This window comes from Bos taurus, chromosome 2 (genome assembly GCF_002263795.3).
Source record: "Bos taurus isolate L1 Dominette 01449 registration number 42190680 breed Hereford chromosome 2, ARS-UCD2.0, whole genome shotgun sequence".
NCBI lineage: Eukaryota > Metazoa > Chordata > Mammalia > Artiodactyla > Bovidae > Bos > Bos taurus.
The window spans coordinates 117562436-117584810 of NC_037329.1; the positions used below are offsets into that span (position 1 = coordinate 117562436).

Below are 22375 nucleotides of genomic sequence, written 5' to 3' on the forward strand. Positions count from 1 at the left end.
TTCTAAATGGTCTCCTCACCCTGTTTTGTGCAGGTGAAACCCCATGTCTGACACTCAGAGGTACTTACAGAACATGGGATGAGGGATGGAAATGTGGAGAAATAAATGATTCTCTGGGCTTCTGCAGTGGCTCAGTGGTAAAGAACCTGCCTGCAATATAGGAGATGCGGGTTCAATCCCTGGGTCAAGAACATCCGCTGGAGGAGAAATGGTAACCCACTCCGGTATTCTTGCCTAGAAAATTCCATGGACAGAGGAGCCAGGTCCATAGGGTCACAAAGAGTCAGACATGACTGAGCATGCATGCATGCAAATGACTCCCAAATGGTAAGTGGAATAAACTCCTTTTGTGTGAGCAAGCAAGGCTGATGGTTTTCAGATCCCTAAAGAAGAGCAGCCCCACCAGATGTCACAGGCAAAGCCATTTAGCTGCATTATTCCCAGGGGCTCCCACTCAGCTCACTGACTTATGGACTGAAAAATAGGCCAAATGGATAAGCACCTTTGGGAGAGGAAAGACAAGGAAAGTAACTCACCAAGTTCTAAAGAGGTGGTTTTCTTCTCTTGGGCATAAAGTTTAATCAGAGCCTTAATTCCGTATTCCAAAATAGTTATTAAAATCTAAGAATCATAGGTATCTGTCTCTGATAAAGAATTGTAGAATAAATGTCTCTCTTTGTAAAGACTAAGAGCTGTGGGCTTCCCAGGTGGCTCAGTGGTAAATAATCCACCTGCCAATGCAGGAGAAACAGATTCAATCCCTTGATTGGGGATGATCCCACATGCCGCGGGGCAACTAAACCTGTGCACCCCAGCTATTGAGCTGGTGCTCGAGAAACCAGAAGCCACAGATACTGAAGCCTGTGCACCCTAGAGCCTGTGCTCCACAACGACAGAAGTCACCGCAATGAGAAGTCTGTGCCCAAGTAGAGAGTAGCCCCTACTCGCTGCAACTAGAGAAAAGCCCACTTAGCAACAAAGACCCAGCACAGCCAAAAATAAATTAAAAAAAATTTTAAGATGGAGAGGTGTAACAAACAGAGTATAAAATCAGAGGCTGCAAAAAATAGTCCTGGAACTATTTTATCTTTCAAGTGGAACTTTTAAAGACCTGGGGATGTAACATTCTGCATGGTAACTATAGTTAACAACACTGTACTGCATTTCTGAAAGTTGCTAAAAGAACAGACCTTCACAGTTCTCATCAGGAGAAAAAAAAAATGTGTCACTGCGGTGATGGATTGTAACTATTGTGGATGGATTAAACTTCTTGTGACAATCATTTCACAATATCTATATAACCAGATCATTTTGTTTATACCTGAAAACTAAAGCAATGATGTAAGTCAATTACATCTCCATAAGCCTGCGGGGTAGTAGCCTGAAAGAACAGTTTGGGGGCTACATGTAAAAGGCTGCCAGCCATACCTGCAGGGCTTTTCTCTTTCCCTGTGTTCCTCATGTCACCTATACCATGATTTTCTCAAAATTTACTCTAGAATGAAAGAGTCCCAGAGAACTTAGTCCCCTATTGTAACTGATGCCAAAAAAAAAACCCATGGGACTGGGGTTTATGAGTCTAAATCTCTTCGGAAGATCTTGAGAATGGTGACTTTTAATGTCTTGGTCTGATTTCTGTGGCATTTCACAAGGTTACCAGCATCTCATCTCAGGTCCCATCCAAGACCCACTGGGTCCAGAACTGCATTTTTAACGAGATGTTCACGAGTGCACATGAAAGCTGGAAAATCGCTGCACCAACAGGTCAAGAGGTCGAATCATCTGAAAAGGTTTCGACCTGACGCTCCCTGGTTTTCCTTGAAGTAAACAGTAAAATTTCACATGAAGATGCTAAAAACAGGCACCAAGACTCACTGTTAACACTGAAGGTCCTGCAGAGGCCATGATTCCCAGCAGGGGGAGCCCTGGAGCAAAAGTCCAGAAACCTCCCTTCATTCTTTTCCTGCTTCAATTAATATTATGAATTAGCTCTTGGGCTTTGAGCAAATAGCTTAAATCTCCCTTCGACCTCGGTTTCCTGGTGTTTAAAACAAAATAGGTAGGGAGGCCTCTAAAACCACCCTCCACTCTAAATGTTATAACCCTGGAAATGTCACCAGTGACATATATAATCCTCACCCTAATATATTTGGAATGCCACCAGTCAATAATGCCTCTACAACTGTCTGTTAGCATGGGGGGGGGATACATTTCAATATTATGGAAAATGCTGATGCCAAATATAAATTTGATGAAACATCTATCCTTTGGGAGAAAATTTTGAAATTTTAAAAAAAATTCATAATGACTCAAATATTAATATGTTGTCATATTTCATTGCAGGCAAAGATATGATTGTCCTTCTGTCTATTACACAAAAGGCAGCAATGGCTCTTTTTTAAACGTTTTAATTTTGTATGGGAATATAGCCGATTACCAATGCCGTGACAGTTTCAGGTGAACAGTGAAGGGACTTAGCCATACATACACATGTGTCCATTCTCTCCCAGGGGTAAAGAACCTGCCTGCCAATGCAAGAGACAATTGCAGGGATGAGTTCAATCCCTTGTTGAGAAGACCCCCTGGTGAAGGAAATGCCAACTCACTCTGTATTCTTGCCTAGGAAATGCCATGGACAGAGGAGCCTGGCAGGCTGCAAGTCGATGGAGTCACAGAGTCAGACTTAGGGACTAAACAACAACAACAGTTTCCCCCCAAACTCTCCTCCCATCCAGGCTACCACAATGACGCTGAGCAGAGTTCCCTGTGCTGTACACAAGAGGTCCTTGTAGGAGGTCTGTTTAAAATATAGGAGTGTGTTCATGTTTATCCCAAACTCCCCAACTATCCCTTCCCCCATCCTTCCCCCTGGCAACCACAAGTTCATTCTCAAAGTCTGTGAGTCTCTTTCTGTTTTAATTTAATTTCCGTAAGTAAATTCATGTGTATCAATTCTTTTCAGAGTCCACATATAAGGAATGTCATATAGTATTTCTCCTTCTCTGTATGACTTACTTCACTCAGTATGACATTCTCTAGGTCCATCCATGTTGGTACAAATGGCAATAAGCAATGCTTTTTCATTATATTAGTACCAAGAATTATAATTTAGACACAAGTCCATGAAATTCTAGATGGGCTGATCCTCGACTGTTGAAACAGCAACAGCTTGGCCGCACTTCCTTTTATGATCTCTGTATTTAGTATTTAGTATGCTTCCAATATTTATTATTCTATTTTTAGTATCCATAAAAGTGCTTTGTCTCTCAAAGGCCCACAGAGTAGTTTCTGGAAATATAATCTGTGGGAGAAATCATCTATCTTTTATTAGCATGTAAATGTATCTCAGACTCTTTCATTCTGGCCATTAAGCATCTATGCTCTGGGCTTCCCCAATGGCTCAGCAGTAAAGACAGGAGACGCGGGTTCAATACCTGGATGGGGAAGTCCAGAGCATAGATGCTTTCTCTGGCTCATAGATGTATTATTTGGCTCAGAAGTCTTTAATGAGTGCTGTCAATAAGCGATTCGTTCAGACAAGAGAAGGGTCCCCCTCCCCTTGGAAGGACAACCTCTTAGAATGAATTAGTCTTTCTTCCTCTGTAAGGCCACGAACCCCTGGCTCATCGAGTATTGTCCCATCCACTAGCATGCTACTCTGACCTCTCGTGCTGTGTTTCATTCCCTACTTAAAGGAGAAATTCCGCTCCAGTGCTGACAGAGCCATGGGAGACCTAACCCCACCACATACTGAACGGATCTTTTAGAAACAGCTCCACACCCTGACGACCAGCTGCTGTTTTGATGGCAAAGGATACAGTGAATGCCTGTCAGTGATGCTTTGATGGGCTTTCTCGTCTATGCTCTTGCCCTGTTTCTTTCTCAAAACTCTAAAGGGTCTCAGTTCCTTTTAGAGCTCTCACGAGGGCCTTTACATTCACTAATGATGGTGGAGAAAAACAGCTCTCAGAGAAGTGAAGGATGAACGAATAAGGCATCTATTTCTGCCCCCGGCACGTTGCTACTTCCTAACCTAAAGAGGAGCTCGCCCATGGTTTCAAAGCAAGAGGAGGATGGCATCAAAGATTCCATTGGTTCAAATTATTCTGACCTATTTCTTTTTTAAATGATACGGAAAGGATGGGCAATACCGCTTAAAATGCACCTAAGGGGTTCTGACAACATTCTGGGTCATACTGTCTATAATGTGGCCTTGGATCAGAGAATGTATTCTGATTCAAGAATTTATAAAACAAATACACCACGTCCTTTCCATGGTCCCATACTTACCAAACATAGAACCCCTAATTACATATCTAACTGAAAAGAGAACTGGTTCTCCATCACATATTTGTTCTTTTATTTTGTCCATTAGGTTCATAGATGGTTTTTGAGCACCTCCCATGCAGAAAGCACCTTTCTAGTTGTTACAATAAATACAGAAGGAAGCAGTTGTTGTTCAGTCGCTCAGTCGTGTCCCACTCTTTTCGACCCCAAGGAATGCAGCACACCAAGCTGTCGTCCACTATCTCCCTGAGTTTTCTCAAGTTCATGTCCACTGAGTTGGTGATGCTGTTCAAGCGTCGCCTACGAAGGACGCAGACACAACAGCTAATGTCAACTATCTGAGACGCCCCTGGGAAGGGCCCCATGATCCCAGGTCTAAGCCGGACGTTTCTCTGGCTCCCAGAACACACCTGCAAGCCTCCCCCAAAGCACGCATCTCACTGCTTTCACCTGTGATTTACTGGCCAGCATGACCCTGAACCTCCCAGCTCCTTCTCAAAGGCCATGTCTTATCTGAGCAAATCTGCATCACCCATCTGAGCAAATCTGCATCGCCCAGAGGCTCAGGCAATACCAGGCACATGACAGGCGGTGACTCCACCCGTAAAGTGGCTCATGGAGTAAAGTGAACACAAAGAATAATGGACATTCCCTGGTGGCTCAGTGGTAAAGAATCTACCTGCAGTGCAGGAGTCATGGGTTCAGTCCCTGGGTTGGGAAGATCCCCTGGAGAAGGAAATAGCAACCCACTCCGGTATTCTTGCCTGGGAAATCCCATGGACAGAAGGAGCCTGGGGAGCTACAGTCCATGGGGGTCATAAAGAATCAGACATGACTGAGTACCTAAACAACAGCAACAACATGAAATATAAGCATAAATCAAATGTGTCTCATAAGAAAAATAAAATGTACGGGACTTGAGAAGAGAGAGTTGGCACTGAGGGAGGAGGGACAGCATCCCAGAAGGAAAAAGATTTTGAGCCGAATTTGAAATATAATTGGGCAGGTGGGAGGGCAGGGGGCAGAGGGCTGGGGCAGGGTGGTGAGACACTGGGCATTACAGGTGGAGGAAAGGGCATGAGAAAACTGTGCAGATGTGAGGGAGGAGTTGGGGAGCAGGGAGGCAGGGGCTGTGAGAGGGGCTGAGGCTAGCAGCTGGAAGGGATGCCAGGAACGCAACTCATGGCTGGCTCCTCACTCTGTTCTGGGAGTCAGAACTGAAATAAACAACCCTCAGAAATGGGAATTTACCTGGAGCCCTACCAAAGGCAGAAGTTTTTGAAAAAGGGAAAAAGACACAGAGCGGTGTTGACATGAGGCAGACAGGCTCCTAGAAGGACAGTGTCCCCTACCTAGACCACGTGGGCTGTAGAAAAAGGACAGTGGATATTACCAAGCAATAGACAAAGCAACCAGTTCAGGTCACTGACGCATTTCTAAGCCCAGCTTAACCAAAAGAACTCAGCTATAGGAAGACCAGAGCTTCCCAGGGCTTGAACCCTCGACTTCCAAGAGTAGGGAGGGAAGTCACAGAAAGCCAGGGATCTTCAGAAGCCACCATTCCGTGGCTTTGCTCATGAACAAGCCCATATCTCAGGACAGAATTAAGACACTGACTCATGAAGGGAATGAGAATGGCTTCTGGCCATGATGACAGCCCGATTGTCTTTCCAAACAAAGTCTGAGTAGCTACTAGAGTAGCTCTAGTTTCCAATTTAAACAGCCTAAGGATGCTGGACTCAGAAGGCAGGAACTAGAGATCTCTAAAGAACCTTCTAAGGATGGAGGCCTGACCCCATCTGCCTATCAATACAGACCAGGGTCAATGAGCAGGAAAGCTTTGGGATATGGATTGGACCACCTCACTTATCAGCATTTATCTTTTCATTAACTCCATGTGATCTTGAAATGATTAGCCATAAAATCTTTGAATAAAAGATAGTGCCTTTTTGTTTTAGGGAATCAGCAGGAATAGGAAGATGATAAGCACTGCTCTTGAGACCTCTCTTTTCAGAATGATGGTCCATAACTGACTTTTGCATGAGAAGTGCCTGGCTGCCCAACAAAAGGCATCATAATCTAAGTGGTGGGCCTGGAATAAGACTTCTTGTCAACAGCCTCAGGTGAATGCTAGGTAATCCAAAATTTAAAACCAATCCTTTAATTTTGTGGGAAAAGGATGTAATTGGGTAGAAAGGGAACCATAATGAATCAGAGAGAAAAAAATGGAAAGAATCTTGTGACAGTTAATTTTATGTGGCAACTTGGCTGGGCCATATGCCTAGATAATTGATTGAACATTATTCTGAATGGAAGTGAAAGTCACTCAGTCATGTCTAACTCTTTGCAACTCCATGAACTACACAGTTCATGGAATTCTCCAGACCAGAATACTGGAGTGGGTAGTCTTCCCCTTCTCCAAGGGATCTTCACAACACAGGAATTGAACCCAGGTCTCCGACATTGCAAGCGGATTCTTTATCTGAGCCACAAGGGAAGCCCAAGAATACTGCAGCGGGTAGCCTATCCCTTCTCCAGCAGATCTGCCTGACCCAAGAAGCAAACCAGGGTCTCCTGCTTTACAGGCGGATTCTTTATCAATTGAGCTATCAGGGAAGAAGAGAAATGAAAGGCAAAGGAGAAAAGGAAAGATATACCCATTTGAATCCAGAGTTCCAAAGAATAGCAAGGAGAGATAAGAAAGCCTTCCTCAGTGATCAGTGCAAAGAAATAGAGGAAAACAATGCAGTGGGAAAGACAAGAGATCTTTTCAAGAAGATGAGAGATACCAAGGGAACATTTCATGCAAAGATGGGCTCAATAAAGGACAGAAATGGTATGAACCAAACAGAAACAGAAGATATTAAGAAGAGGTGGCAAGAATACACAAAAGAACTGTACAAAATAGATCTTGATGACCCAGATAACCACAATGGTATGATCACTCACATTCACCTAGAGCCAGATATCCTGGAATGCAAAGTTAAGTGGGCCTTAGGAAACATCCCTATGAACAAAGCTAGTGGAGGTGATGGAATTCCAGTTGAGCTATTTCAAATCCTAAAAGATGATGCTATGAAAGTGCTGCACTCAATATGCCAGCAAATTTGGAAAACTCAGCAGTAGCCACAGGACTGGAAAAGGTCAGTTTTCATTCCAATCCCAAAGAAAGGCAATGCCAAAGAATGCTCAAACTACCACACAATTGCACTCATCTCACACACTAGCAAAGTAATGCTCAAAATTCTCCAAGCCAGGCTTCAGCAGTACGTGAACTGTGAACATCCATAAGTTCAACCTGGATTTAGAAAAGGCAGAGGAACCAGAGATCAAATTGCCAATATCCGTTGGATCATCAAAAAAGCAAGACAGTTCCAGGAAAACATCTACTTCTGCTTTATTGACTATGCCAAAGCTTTCTACTGTGTGGATCATGACAAATTCGAAAATTCATCAAGAGATGGGAATACCACACCATCTGACCTGCCTCTTGAGAAATGTGTATGCAGGTCAAGAAGCAACAAGCTTCAGAAGATGGGATTTCCTGGTTCCAAATGGGGAAAGGAGTACATCAAGGCTGTATATTGTCACCCTGCTTATTTAACTTATATGCAGAATACATCATGTGAAATTCCGGGATTGATGAAGTACAAGCTGGAATCAAGATTGCTGGGAGAAATATCAATGACCTCATGATATGCAGATGACATCACCCTTATGGCAGAAAGTGAAGAAGAACTAAAGAGCCTCTTGATGACAGTGAAAGAGGAGAGCGAAAAAGTTGACTTAAAGCTCAACATTCAGAAAACTAAGATCATGGCATACAGTCCCATCACTTAATGGCAAATAGACAGAGAAACAATGGAAACAGTAAGAGACTTTATTTTGGGGTGCTCCAAAATCAATGCAGATGGTGACTACAGCCATGAAATTAAAAGATGCTTGCTCCTTGGAAGAAAAGTTATTACAAACCTAGACAGTATATTAAAAAGCAGAGACATTACTTTGCTGACAAAGGTCTGTCTAGTCAAAGCTATGGTTTTTACAGTAGTTACGTATGGATGTGAGAGTTGGACTATAAAGAAAGCTGAGCGCTGAAGAATTGATGCTTTTGAACTGTGGTATTGGAGAAGACTCTTGAGAGTCCCTAGGACTGCAAGGAGATCCAACCAGTCAATCCGAAAGGAAATCAGTCCTGAATATTCTTTGGAAGGACAGATGCTGAAGCTGAAACTTCAATACTTTGGCCACCTGATGAAAAGAACGACTCATTGCAAAGACCCTGATGCTGGGAAAGATTGTAGGCAGGAGGAGAAGGGGACAACAGAGGATGAGATGCTTGAATGGCATCACCAACTAGATGGACATGAGTTTGAGTAAATTTCGGGAGTTGGTGATAGACAGGGAAGCCTGGCATGCTGCTGTCCATGGGGTCACAATGAGTCAGAAACAACTGAGTGACTAAACTGAACTGACTCTTCTGAATGTTCCTGTGATGGTGCTTTTGGATGAAATTCTCATTTAAACCAGTGAATTTAGAGTAATGCAGATTGTCCTCCATAATGAGGGTGGGCCTCATCCAATCAGTTGAGGCCAGAATGGACCAAAATGCTAACCTTCCCCAGCAAAAGGAATTCTGCCTTCAGATTTCAGATGCAACATGAGCTCTTCCTTGTTTACCTGCAGATTGCCTCTGTAAGAATTGCAACTCTTTACTGAATCTTCAGCCCAGCATCCTCCATTAGATTTTTGATTCCCCAAGACTTCATAATGGTAGAGCCACAATGAACACCATGAATTAAAAGATGCTTGCTCCTTGGTAGAAAAGCTATGACAAACCTAGATAGCATATTAAAAAGAAGAGACACCACTTTACCAACAAAGGTCCGTATAGTCAAGCCTATGGTTTTTCTAGTAGTCGTGTACAATTGTGAGAGTTGGACCATAAAGAAGGCTAAGCACCAAAGAACTGATTGTTTCAAACTGCAGTGCTGGAGAAGACTCTTGAGAGTCCCTTGGACAGCAAGGAAATCAAACAAGTCAATCCTCTAGGAAATCAACACTGAATATTCATTGGAAGGGTTGATACTGAAGCTGAAGCTCTGATACGTTGGCCATCTGATGTGAAAATCCAACTCATTGGAAAAGACCCTGATGTTGGGAAAGATTGAGGGCAGGAAGGGAAGGGGGTGACAGAGGATGAGATGCTTGGATGGAATCACCAACTCAATGGACATGAGTTTGAGCAAACTCAGGAGATAATGAAGGACAGGGAAGCCTGGTGTGCTGCAGTTCATGGGGTCTCAAAGAGTCAGACATGACTTAGTGACTGAACACAACAACAATGAACCTATTCCTTAAAACAAATGTCTTTAATTGATTGACGTATATATGTGTGTGTTTGTGTGTACATGTATATAATATTAATAAATATTAAAATTACATAAATTTTCTATCTATATACATCCACATATAACACAGACACACATAGAGACACATGTAGATATATCCCATTGGTTCTATTTCTCTGGAAAATCCTGATTAATACACATCTCTTACTCTTGAGAGACAGAGTCATGGAACCTAACTGATCAAAAGAAGGCTAAAGGTCCACATCAGAAAGAGCCATGACAGTTACCTTTAAGATAATTAAAGAATCATCAAACAGGCAGCAGCCAACCTTGCGGACAAAGTTCAAGGAGTGGTCAACAGCCAAAGATTCTTGCATAAAGAAGATCAGAATTAACCCTTGTAACAAAAGCAGTCTTCAAAAATAGAGAGCTCCCAGTCTCCCACTTTGTCCCCCCTCCCCTTCCCCACAATGCCCACCTGTCCATTCTCAAAGTCTGTGTCTTTTTTCCTACCCGGAAAACAGGTTCATCTGTACCATCTTTCTAGATTCTACATATATACATTAATATACAATATTTGTTTCTCTATTTCTGAGTTAGTTCACTCTGTATGACAGACCCTAGGTCCATCCATGTCTCTACAAATGACCCATTGTATTCCTCTCTATGGCTGGGTAATATTCCAGTGTATATATGTATCATAACTCTTTTATCCACTCATCTGCCGATGGACACTTAGGTTGCTTTCATGTCCTGGCTAATGCAAATAGTGCTGCAGTGAATACTGGGATGCATGTGTCTCTTTGAATTATGGTTTTCTCAGGGTATATGCACTGCCATGTGTAAAGTGATAGTTAATGGAAACCTCCTGTATAGCACAGGGGCTCAGCTCCGTGCTCTGTGATGACCTACATGGGTCTACACAGATGGCATGGGGGTGTCGAGGGAGGTCCAAGAGGGAGGGGATATATGCATACATATCTGGGTTGAGAAGATCCCCTGGAGAAGGGAATGGCTACCCACTCCAACATTCATGCCTAAAGAATTCCAAGGACTGAGGAGCCTGGCAGGCTCCATGGGGTCACAAAGAGTTGGATACAATTGAGCAACTAACACCACATGGTTGATTCACTTCATTGTAGAGCAGAAACTACACAACACTGTGAAGCAACTATACTCTAGTTTTTAGGAATAGCTCCTAAAAAGCCTTCCCAGGTTGGTGGGATATCTAAGAACAGCGAACAAACACTTTGTCACAAACCACCCATCACTCGAAATTGTGAAATATTCTCCAGCTAAAGCACTTCCGACAAAAGAGAAATGAGTTCCATTATCAAATGAGAGTAGTGTGGAAGTAACAGAATTGCTTTTATTTTGATGGATGATCTAACAAAACAATAGAAAAATGATTAGAAACAATAAAATTAAACCACCAAATACAGTTCTTTTTGTTTTGTCCGATGGAATAGATTCTTGCATTAGGTGAAAGGTTGGACTATATAATTTCTAATTTTAAGAAACAATAAAAAGAAAGAATCTTGAGAACGAGTCTTTTATTACTAGCAAACTACTCCTAAATCTCTTCAACAGCCATGACGACAATCACAGAAACCCACAGGACTCAAATAGACATAGGAAAGATTCCCCACCTTTCCATTCTCACTCCTACCATGGCTCGTTCAGCTTTTGAGGAACAATAAGGCTAGTTTCCAGACATTTCTCTCCAAGATAACAATGTGGTAGGTCTATGAACAACATGGTAATTCCAGCCTGACCACTTGCTTACAGTCACCAGGGGGTAGTTATCGTGTCTCAGATGAGATGACTGGTCACAGTTTCCTTAAATTCAATGAAGGTAAACGCAGGCTTTGACAGAATCAACAGCACTTTAGAAGCACCTGCTGTGGAACTGGGAGGTGCAGACGGAGGGTAGAGGTGTTATCTCTGGCCAGGGCACTCAGAGCTCTTCAAAGGAGCTGGAGCCATAAGAAGCTGTGCTGACGTTAGCATGGATTCCAAGGCTTTTGAGTCATTTTTTCAAAGAAACAAAGAGCTCTGACATTTGCCAAGTAGCCTGCCAGGTGCTAAATACGTCTACCGCCTTTGGAATAAGTCCATTCTAAGAGGCAGAGCCTCTGAGCTAAGCTTTCATGCAGATGAAACCCAAAGGCAGGCCAAATGTCACCAACACGGATGTCTTAAGATAACCTGGCAAATGCTTTTCAGCTGAAAAGTGTCCCCAGAAGGGTCACATTATAAGAGAAAGCACTCTATGAGTCCCAGATTCCAAGTACAGCCCTTGGTTCTTCATTGAAGACATTTCCCTGCCATCCACATGGCTTTTGAGGGCTAATCAGGCTGCAGAATTGGTCACTGGGAATATTAAGAATGAATTTGGGGAGACTTCCCTGATGGTCTAGTCGCTACAAATCTGCCTTGCAATGCAGGGGACACAGATTCCATCTCTGGTCCAGGAACTAAGATTCCACATGCCACATGCCAGAGAGCAACTAAGCCCACATACCACAACCAGAGAGTTCATGCAACTCAATAAACGTTCCTGAGGGCCTCAACTGAGACCCACCATGCCACATAAATAAAATAAATAAGACTTTTTTTTTTTCAGTTCCCATTTATTTTTGGCTCTTGGGGCAATTTTTTTTTTTTTCTTTAAGACTTTTTTAAAAAGTTTTCTTTTTTTGATGTCCTTTCTCAAGCTTTTGTCAAGCATAGTAGAAAAGCTTTTGTATACAATATAGATAAAATAAGTATAATATATATTTTAGAAAACTTATGCATTTTTGCCTAACTCAAAAATTTATGACATTTTGATTCCACTTATTTGACTTAGTATGAATAAAATGCTAGATTTCCCATTTAAAAATAGATATGCAATGAGCAACAAAGGTTTACTGTATAGCACAGGGAACGATAGTCAATATCTTGTGATAATCTATACGGGAAATAATCTCAACAATAATATATGCGTATGAAAGTGAAGTGAAAGTGAAAGTCGCTCAGTTGTGCCCAACTCTTTGTGACCCAATGATAGTCCATGGAATTCTCCAGGCAAGAATACTGGAGTGGGTAGCCTTTCCCTTCTCCAGGGGATCTTCCCAACCCAGGGATAGGACCCAGGTCTCCCGCATTGCATATGACTGAATCACCTTGCTTGCACACCTGAAACACTGTAAGTCAACTATACTTCAGTAAATATATATTAAAAAGAAGAGTGAATTTGGGGAAGACCCTTGCGCCTCCTCTTTGCAGCCTCACTGGGAAGATCTGATGATTTTCCACCTCGAGAGGCTGGCCTTCCTCAGCCTCTCACATTCATCTCTTCTAGAACTTCCTTATCAAACAAGTACCCCACTGCTTCCATCACTTCTCACACTTCTGTACTAACTTGGATGGTCACAGAAGAACACTCAATAGCCTTTATTTATTTATTAATAGAATAAGTGGATAAATAAAGCTTCCCATCAGAGGTAAAGTCTCTGCCTGCAATGCAGGAAACCCGGGTTTGATCCCCTGGAGAAGGAAATGACAATGCACTCCAGTACTCTTGCCTGGAAAATGCCATGGGCTACTGTCCATGGGGCCGCAAAGAGTTGGACACGACTGAGTGATTTCACTTTCATTTTCAGGATAGAGAAGAAGCAAGTCCAAGCTGGCCAAGAAAGAAGAAAACGGGAAATCTCAGGCTTCCCCATGTGATGTCAGATGCTAAAGAGAAGGGGAGACAGGGCTCAAGTCTCTTGTTTTTTAAGGTTTTTTTTTATGTGAACCATTTTTTTAAAGTCTTTATTGAATTTTCTACAATACTGCTTCTGTTTGATGTTTCAGTTTTTTGGCCAAGAGGCATGTGGTATCTTAGCTCCCTCACCAGGAATTGAACCCATATCCCCTGCCTTGGAAGATGAAGTCCTAACCACTGGAGCACCAGGGAGCCCCAGGACTCACGTCTTCCAGAGCTGATGGCCCTGGTCCACAAAGGCCAGAGTGAATCAGCCTTCTCACCCTGCCTCCTCCCCAATCCTTCTCTTACTTTTCCCTCACTTCTGTAACTCTGTTGTCACCACTGGGGACATGCAAAGTCTCAGAAGGGAATTAGGTCACAACAGGGAAATAGATAACTGTCTTAGCATTTCTTTCTTCTGCTTCTCTTGATTCTGTGACCAGATATGATAATTACTTCTCACAAAATCTCTACTGGATACCAAAGTAAGGGGGTCCAGGACTGCACAATTTTCCAGTATTTACCTTGAAAATTATATGGAAATTTATATATCTGTAAGTTGCATACAAATAATTGAAACCAGAAATTTGGGGATATTTTCAGCAAATGCACTTGCTCTCTCCTCTTTCATTCTTTATACACACACACACACACACACACAAACACACAACATATATGTGTGTGTGTATATATATATGGGCTTCCCTTGGACTGCAAGATCAATCCCGTCAATCCTAAAGAAAATCAGTCCTGAATATTCATTGGAAGGACCAGTGCTGAAGCTGAAACTCCAATACTTTGGCCACCTGATGGGAAGAATTGACTCATTGGAAAAGACCCTGATGCTGGGAAAGATTGAAGGCAGGAGCAGAAGGGGATGACAGAGGATGACATGGTTGGATGGCATCACCAACTCAACAGACATGAGTTTGAGCAAGCTCTGGGAGCTGGTGATGGACAGGGAATCCTGGCGTGCTGCAGTCCATGGGGCTGCAAAGAGTTGGACACAACTGAGCGACTGAACTGAATTGATGGGCTTCCCTGGTGGCTCAGACAGTAAAGCATCTACCTGCAACTCAGCAGACCAGGATTCAATCCTTGGGTTGGAAAGATCCCCTGGGGAAGGAAATGGCAAGCCACTCCAGTATTCTTGCCTGGAAAATTCCATGGACAGAGGAGCCTAGGGGGCTGCAGTCCGTGTGTGTATATATATATGTGTGTGTGTGTGTGTGTGCTTATATGTAAATATACCCTAATGTAAACATGCATTTGCAAATCTCCCAGGTGTCCCCCTCACCTCTGACGGCTTCGTGGAGCACCTTCCTCTTCCTGAGCACTCCAGGTCGTTTGCACGGCTCTCCCCCGGCACACAGGTGCTGGTCTTCACCACCAGAGTCAAGCGCAAAGCCACGATAGATTTAGTAATAGAATCATTCACAAAACCTAAAAGAAAGCAGGATGATAGGAAATGTAAAGCTTGACCAACATTCTTTTGACAAGACTATGGATATAGATTACACAAGAATCAATTCTGGCAAAAAAATCAAAATGCAGTAAGTCAGGCCAAGGAATAAAACACGTGGCCAGTGGTCATTCGGACCTCGGGCCGTTAAGGTAGGACATTCTTCCCAAGAATCACAAGGAACGCCTGACTCGGAGGACCCCAGGCACTCCGACATCACCTGAGATCCTTTTCCTGCCCTCTAGGGGCCACTCTGTCTGAATTCCAGCCCTGCGTTTGAAGCTGTCTTTTCCCTGGGAGCCACTATCTTGCAACTTCCAGCTCTCCATTCTCTTGGCTACTTTGAGTAGTTGCAAGCAGTAAATCTCCCCTGCTATGGGCTTGTGTGAACAGCTCAGTGCCCTCACAGTGGCATGCAACACGAGACACATTTTACATTGAATTTATTACTAAATATCAACTTGATCACCAATCTGACTGCATGGTATCAATTTCAACCACTTCAGTATTCTTGCCTTGAGAACCCCATGAACAGTATGAAAAGGCAAAAAGATATGACACTGAAAGATGAACTGCCCAGGTTGGTAGGTGCCCAATATGCTACTGGAGAAGAGTGGAGAAATAACTCCAGAAAGAATGAAGAGACAGAGAGTAGATAGAAATAAATGTCAAATAAATAATAGCCTCCAAATGGAATAAGGAAATACTACTGTGAGGACTATGCATCAACAAGATAATTATTTTGCAAGGACTGATGCTGAAGCTGAAGCTTCAATACACTGGCCACCTGATGTGAAGAGCTGACTCATTGGAAGAGACACTGATGCTGGGAAAGACTGAGAACAGAAGGAGAAGGGGGAGACAGAAGATGAGATGGTTGGATGGCACCATGGACTCCATGGACATGAGTCTGAACAAATCCCAGGAGACAGTGAAGGACATGGATCCTGGCATGCTGCTGTTTATGGGGTTACAAAGAATCAGACAGGACTTAGAGACTGAACAACAACAACAACAAAGACAGTGTACCTTTTTCTAGTAAGAATATTCATTTGTTTAGGGATAATTTTTAATTTAAAAACGAACAACTTATAATTAACACCTTCATCACCCAGAAGGAAGATTCCTACATTACCCAGAAAAGATGCTTAAGACAGGGGAGTAGAAATTTTTCTAGACAGCCATGCCTCTCTAAATCCCCAATTTTCTCATGTAAGTAAAGATAGCAACCCCTGAAGAGAGTAACCATAGAATTTATCATCAAAACTGGGGCTCTTTTAACATCAAAAAAGGATGCTTTTTATGGTGACAGTTGGACATAGGCAGACAGTGAGGTTGTCTGACAGGCTCACCCCCCGCTTTTTGTACCCTGAAAAGCATCTAGGAACAATAAATCTGCAAAGGGCAAAGCACTATGGTAGTGCAAGGGATGTTTTCAACAGGCAGAAGATGGGTTCAAAACAGCAGCGGAAAATTTAACTCCATTCACAAGCATCAAGGTTATGTTGGGAAATTGACCCAAGTCACAGTAGAGACCCACCTCAACTTCAAGTTTGTAGTTAGGAGCCAGTGTCTCAGTAAAGATGGACATGGCAAGTCGGGAGGAGTGCTTTTTACACCCATAGAGAACTAGTTGCTCTCTTCCTAAGATTTCCTATTGAAAACTTTATGGTAAATTGGCTTTGGAACAGAAGGAAAAGGATGGTTTAGGCAAACGCACCTCCTCTATAGAGTTTCAACTTCTCAGCCGTGGCCCCGCGTCGTGCAGACACTGCACACCTCCTCCTCACAGTGCCTTCACATGCCCTGATCACCCCAACTCTGCAAACGTTCCCACAGCACCTCTCCCTGGAATACTCCTCCTCCTCCTGTCATCATAGCTCAGATCCCACCCTATCCCACCTTTACCACTACCACCACCTGGGCTTCCTATTACCCCACCCTGCCAATGCAGGAGAAGTAAGAGACTCAGGTTCGATCCCTGGGTCCGGAAGATCCCCTGGAGAAGGGCACAGAAACCCACTCCAGGATTCTCACCTGTAGAATTCCATGGACAGAGGAGCCTGGCAGGCTACAATCTATGGGGTCACAAAGAGTCGGACACAACTGAGAGACTAACACACACACCTTATTCATGAGCAATACCCCAGTCCTTTCCCAGCTGCACAATGTCAATCCGCACTGTTACATAGAGGTCTCTGATTATTTTATGTCGTGGATGATTACCTACCAAACTGCCCTTACTGAAACTTCCTTGAGGGCAAGGGACAAGCCTCATGGAGGTGGCAAATAGGAATTCAGGATATAGGTGCATACAGGACCAGCACAGCACAGACAAATCCCAAAGAGGATTTTCCAGAATGTGTTGTCAATCTGAGTGCACTTGGAAGAACAGCCATCATTAGAATATACAAATTCCAGCTTACTGAAAAAAAAAATGCTCATCAACTTTGATAGACAAATAGAATCTGGAACAACATAGGGGAGCTACCAGAATTCTTATTCTAAAAGACATTTTACCCATAATATAATGGAGGTAAAAATCAGATAGTAATTAAAAATGTATTTGTCTATTTCGCTGCTTTGTTCTCTAGTTTCACATCAAATTACTTGAAAAATCTACAGCATCTGTCCCCTTCATAAGCATTTAGATCACAGAATGTTCTCTAATTATCCAGAAGATACATCTCTTCAATGGTTATTTTAAAAATTCTCTTCAACTATTTACTAAGCCAGTAGAAATTTAAATGAATAAGCAGTTTAAATGAATGCACAATATGGTTTTCTGAATAGTTTGGTTTCACTTTCTCAGCGAACATTTCTTACACTCACTTCTACAAACCAGGCATCATACAGGATTTTAAGGTTACAGGGAGGGGTCACCCTTGGTTTGTGCTACTCCAAACTTTCAGTCAAGAGCAGTGGTCTTCACTAGTTTTTGTTTTGTTTTGTTTTTGGAGTATAACTGTTTTACAATGTTCTGTTAGGTTTCTGTTGCACAACGAAGTGGATCAGCTATATGTATATATGTGCTCCCCTCCTCTTGAGCCTCCCTCTCACCTCCCCCCCATCCCACCCATCTAGGTCACCACAGAGCAGCGAGCTGAGCTCCCTGCGCTTACAGCAGGCTTCCTCTATTCCACTATTTCACACATGGTAACGTATATATGTCAATCCTAATCTCCCAATTCATCTCTCCTTGCCCTTCCTCCCCTATGGCCACGTATCCATTCTCTATGTTGTGTCTCTATTTCTGCCTGAAAATAGGCTCATCTGTTCCATTTTTCTACATTCTGCATATATGACTTAATAAACAATATTTGTTTTTCTCCGACTTACTTCACTCTGTAAGACAGACTTAATAGTCCATCCACTTCTCTACAAATACCCAATTTCATTCCTCCATTGTATATATGGACTACAACTTCTTTATCCATTCATCCATCAGTGGGCATTTAGGCTGCTTCCATGTCCTGGCTACTGTGAACAGTGCTTCAGGGAACACTGGGGTACGTGTGTCTTTTTAAATTATGCTCCTTAACTAGTTTGAAACCAGACACTTCACAATTTTGCAGGGGATTTTTCCAAGTACCTATTTCCAGGCTCCAACACAAACGACTCAGTAGCAATAGTCTGGGTAGGCCCCTGTAGGCATGTGTTTTAAAAAGACTTCCTAAGTAATCTGGACATGTGCTTCCACTTAAGAACCACTGGGCCAATAGAAAAACTAATCTCAGTCACATAAGTAGTGTTCTTGTGAAGGTAACAATCACCTTGAATTAGAGACACGCATGTGAGCCTCTTGAAAGCACACTTTACACATCTATTTTTGAAAGTCTACACAACTCTGATATTTAGGCCATATTCCCTCACTCATCATAGTCTCTAAACTTCCTGGAGACAACTTTGATACAAGTTTCTCTATTAGCTTTACTTGCTTAATAAGCCTGAGTATTTTGATCTTCAAACCCCTTAGTAAACTATTAAAGAAATCAATCTTTGCAGCAGAGTGTCACACATTCCTCCATCATTTCTGATCATGTCACCTAATCATGCGAAAGTGAGTCCGCAGCATTACAAGCATGTTATTTTCAGCAGTCACTCTTCACACGAGGAAAACGGTGCCCAGCGGCTCCTTCGAGGTCTGTTATTTTGGTAAGTTGCTTGCACCTCCCTTTGGCCACGTCTAAGGGGGAAATGCTTGGAGTTCCTCCTACTGAAAAGTGTGCACGCGTGCACGCCCTGTATGCCGAGTCTCTTCAGTCACCTCCGACTCTTAGCGACCCCGTGGACTGTAGCCCACCAGGTTCCTCTGTCCATGGAATTTTCCAGGCAAGAATGCTGGAGTGGGTTGTCACTTACTTCTCCAGGGGATCTTCCCCACCCAGGGATTGAACCCACACCTCCTGCATCTTCTGCACTGCAGGCAGATTCTTTACTGCTGAGCCACTGGGGAAGCCCACTGAAAAGTAATCCCATCCAGTTTGTTTCCTCAAAGTGCAGCTGGGTTAAAGCAAAGTAGCCCTCAGGAAAGCCCACATGCCAGGAGCAGGAAGTGTGCTCTATGGTCTATTCAAAAACTGGAGAACTCATGCCACATGGGAGGCTATGAAATTGCTCAGGCAAAAGCCTGGCTCACATTAAAAGCAGGAATCTGAAATAAAACAGAATTCACTTTTTGAGAAAAGAAGTTCTTCAGGGCTTTATGGGTGATCACTGGAGAGCTGCTGAAAAGACAATGTGACCTCTTTGACTCAGCCCTCAAACAATGGCACTTCTAACACGCTTGTGAGAAATGTCAAGCAAATGGTCATGAATTTTCTCTCTTCCTTAATCGTATGTAATCAATATATGTAACATAATTCCTGAGACAGGCCTGGATAGAAAGGCTTGTCCTTATATTCAGAATTCCAAGATCTGTAGACCAACTGATCAGCTAAAGACAAAAACTGGCCAAGTCAGAATAAGGGTGACTGCCCGATTCTGTCTGCAGAGCTGCTTGAGAATGAGCTTGTGTCAACACCTGTGCCTTCTATGGTCTTTTCAAAAACTGGAGAACTGATGACACATGGGATGCTATGAAGTTGCTCAGGCAAAAGTCTGGCTTAAATTAAAAGCAAGAAAGAAGACTAGAAAGAGTATAAATATAAAAGGGAAAGGGAAATAAAAAAGAAAAGAGGAGGGAAAAGAAGAGATGGAGGGGCGGAAGAAGGAAGACGGAAAAAGTAAAGCAAAGCAGGAGATAGAAACTTCATTAGACACAGGAAAAGGAGACACTCAAGACAAGGAAAGCAGAAATGGAGAAAAGGAAATGAAGGCTTCCTGGCAAAAGTTTCAGGGGTTCTCCCACCTTTTGTCAAGGAAGGATATCTCATCATCTCACGTTTGCGGCCTTAGATTCCTTCATTCCGACCACAAGGCATGTAAAATTAGAGTTCTCTGAAAATGCTCATGGGTAAACATTTGTTTGAATCATAACTGTGTTCAATCCAAGTCTATGATTCTTATTATGAGGCTAAAGTGCTAAGTCTCTCTAAGAGGAGAAATTGTGCATCCCGTGTGCGTAACCCAACTGTGAGGGGGGGGCAGGGTGAAGGGCAGAACAGGACAGATCAGATCAGTCACTCAGTCGTGTCTAGCTCTTTGCGACCCCATGAATCACAGCACACCAGGCCTCCCTGTCCATCATCAACTCCCGGAGTTCACTGAGACTCATGTCCATCGAGTCAGTGATGCCATCCAGCCATCTCATCCTCTGTCGTCCCCTTCTCCTCTTGCCCCCAATCCCTCCCAGCATCAGAGTCTTTTCCAATGAGTCAACTCTTTGCATGAGGTGGCCAAAGTACTGGAGTTTCAGCTTTAGCATCATTCCTTCCAAAGAAATCCCAGGGCTGATCTCCTTCAGAATGGACTGGTTGGATCTCCTTGCAGTCCAAGGGACTCTCAAGAGTCTTCTCCAACACCACAGTTCAAAAGCATCATTCTTCAGTGCTCAGCCTTCTTCACAGTCCAACTCTCACATCCATACATGACCACAGGAAAAACCATAGCCTTGACTAGACAGACCTTTGTTGCCAAAGTAATGTCTCTGCTTTTCAATATGCTATCTAGGTTGATCATAACTTTTCTTCCAAGGAGTAAGCGTCTTTTAATTTCATGGTTGCAGTCACCATCTTCAGTGACTTTGGAGCCCCAAAAAATAAAGTCTGACACTGTTTCCACTGTTTCCCCGTCTATTTCCCATGAAGTGATGGGACCAGATGCCGTGATCTTTGTTTTCTGAATGTTGAGCTTTAAGCCAACTTTTTCACTCTCCTCTTTCACTCTCATCAAGAGGCTTTTGAGTTCCTCTTCACTTTCTGCCATAAGGGTGGTGTCATCTGCATATCTGAAGTTATTGATATTTCTCCCGGCAATCTTAATTCCACTTGTGCCTCTTCCAGCTGAGCATTTCTCATGATGTACTCTGCATAGAAGTTAAATAAGCAGGGTGACAATATACAGCCTTGACATACTCCTTTTCCTATTTGGAACCAGTCTGTTGTTCCATGTCCAGTTCTAACTGTTGCTTCCTGATCTGCATATAGGTTTCTCAAGAGGCAGGTCAGGTGGTCTGGTATTCCCATCTCTTTCAGAATTTTCCACAGTTTATTGTGATCCACACAGTCAAAGGCTTTGGCATATAGTCAATAAAGCAGAAATAGATGTTTTTCTGGAACTCTCTTGCTTTTTCCATGATCCAGTGGATGTTGGCAATTTGATCTCTGGTTCCTCTGCCTCTTCTAAAACCAGCTTGAACATCTGGAAGTTCACAGTTCACATATTGCTGAAGCCTGGCTTGGAGAATTTTGAGCATTACTTTACTAGCATGTGAGATGAGTGCAATTGTGCGAGAGGGAGAGTTAAAATCACTCACCAGATGATATCTGAGCTCCAGACAGGAAGCAGCATTTAGGCTGAGCCCTGAAGGCTAAAAAAAGAGCCAGTGAGGAGAGCTGAGGACATCATCAGATCGATGAGGAGGTCAGTGTGCCAGGGGCCAGTGCCCAGATGAGGATACAGAGGCAGGAGGGGCTAGATCAGAGGGGATCTCGTGGGCCTTAGTGTGATGAGCACCCACGAAAGAGTGTGGAAAACACGAGCTTTATGCTTTTTCTTTTTTTAATAAATTTATTTTTACTTGGATGGTAATAGCTTTACAATATTGTGTTGGTTTCTGCCATACATCAACATGAATCAGCCATAGGTACACCAATGTCCCTTACCTCTTCAATCTCCCTGCCACCTCTCGCCCCATCCCACCCCTCTAGGTTGTCACAGAGCATCAGGTTTGAGCTCCCCATATTATACAGCAAATCCCACTGGCTCTATATTTCAGGAAAGATCTATTTAAGGAAAGATTGAGGGCAGAAGGAGAAGAGGACCTCAGAGGATGAGACGGTTGGATGGCATTACCAGTGTAATGCACATGAATTTGGGCAAACTTCGAGAGATGACGAAGGACGGGGAGGCCTGGCACACTGCAGTCCATGGGGT

General features: G+C 43.1%; 1 protein-coding gene across 1 annotated transcript in view; it reads right to left on the bottom strand.

The window, feature by feature from the left end:
* Positions 1–22375, bottom strand: part of DNER (delta/notch like EGF repeat containing) — a 391251-nt gene that overhangs the window by 182614 nt on the left and 186262 nt on the right. The window contains exon 5 of the mRNA XM_003585774.3: positions 14675–14820. Coding sequence (XP_003585822.1) covers positions 14675–14820 — 146 coding nt within the window. The remainder of the gene's footprint in view (positions 1–14674; positions 14821–22375) is intronic.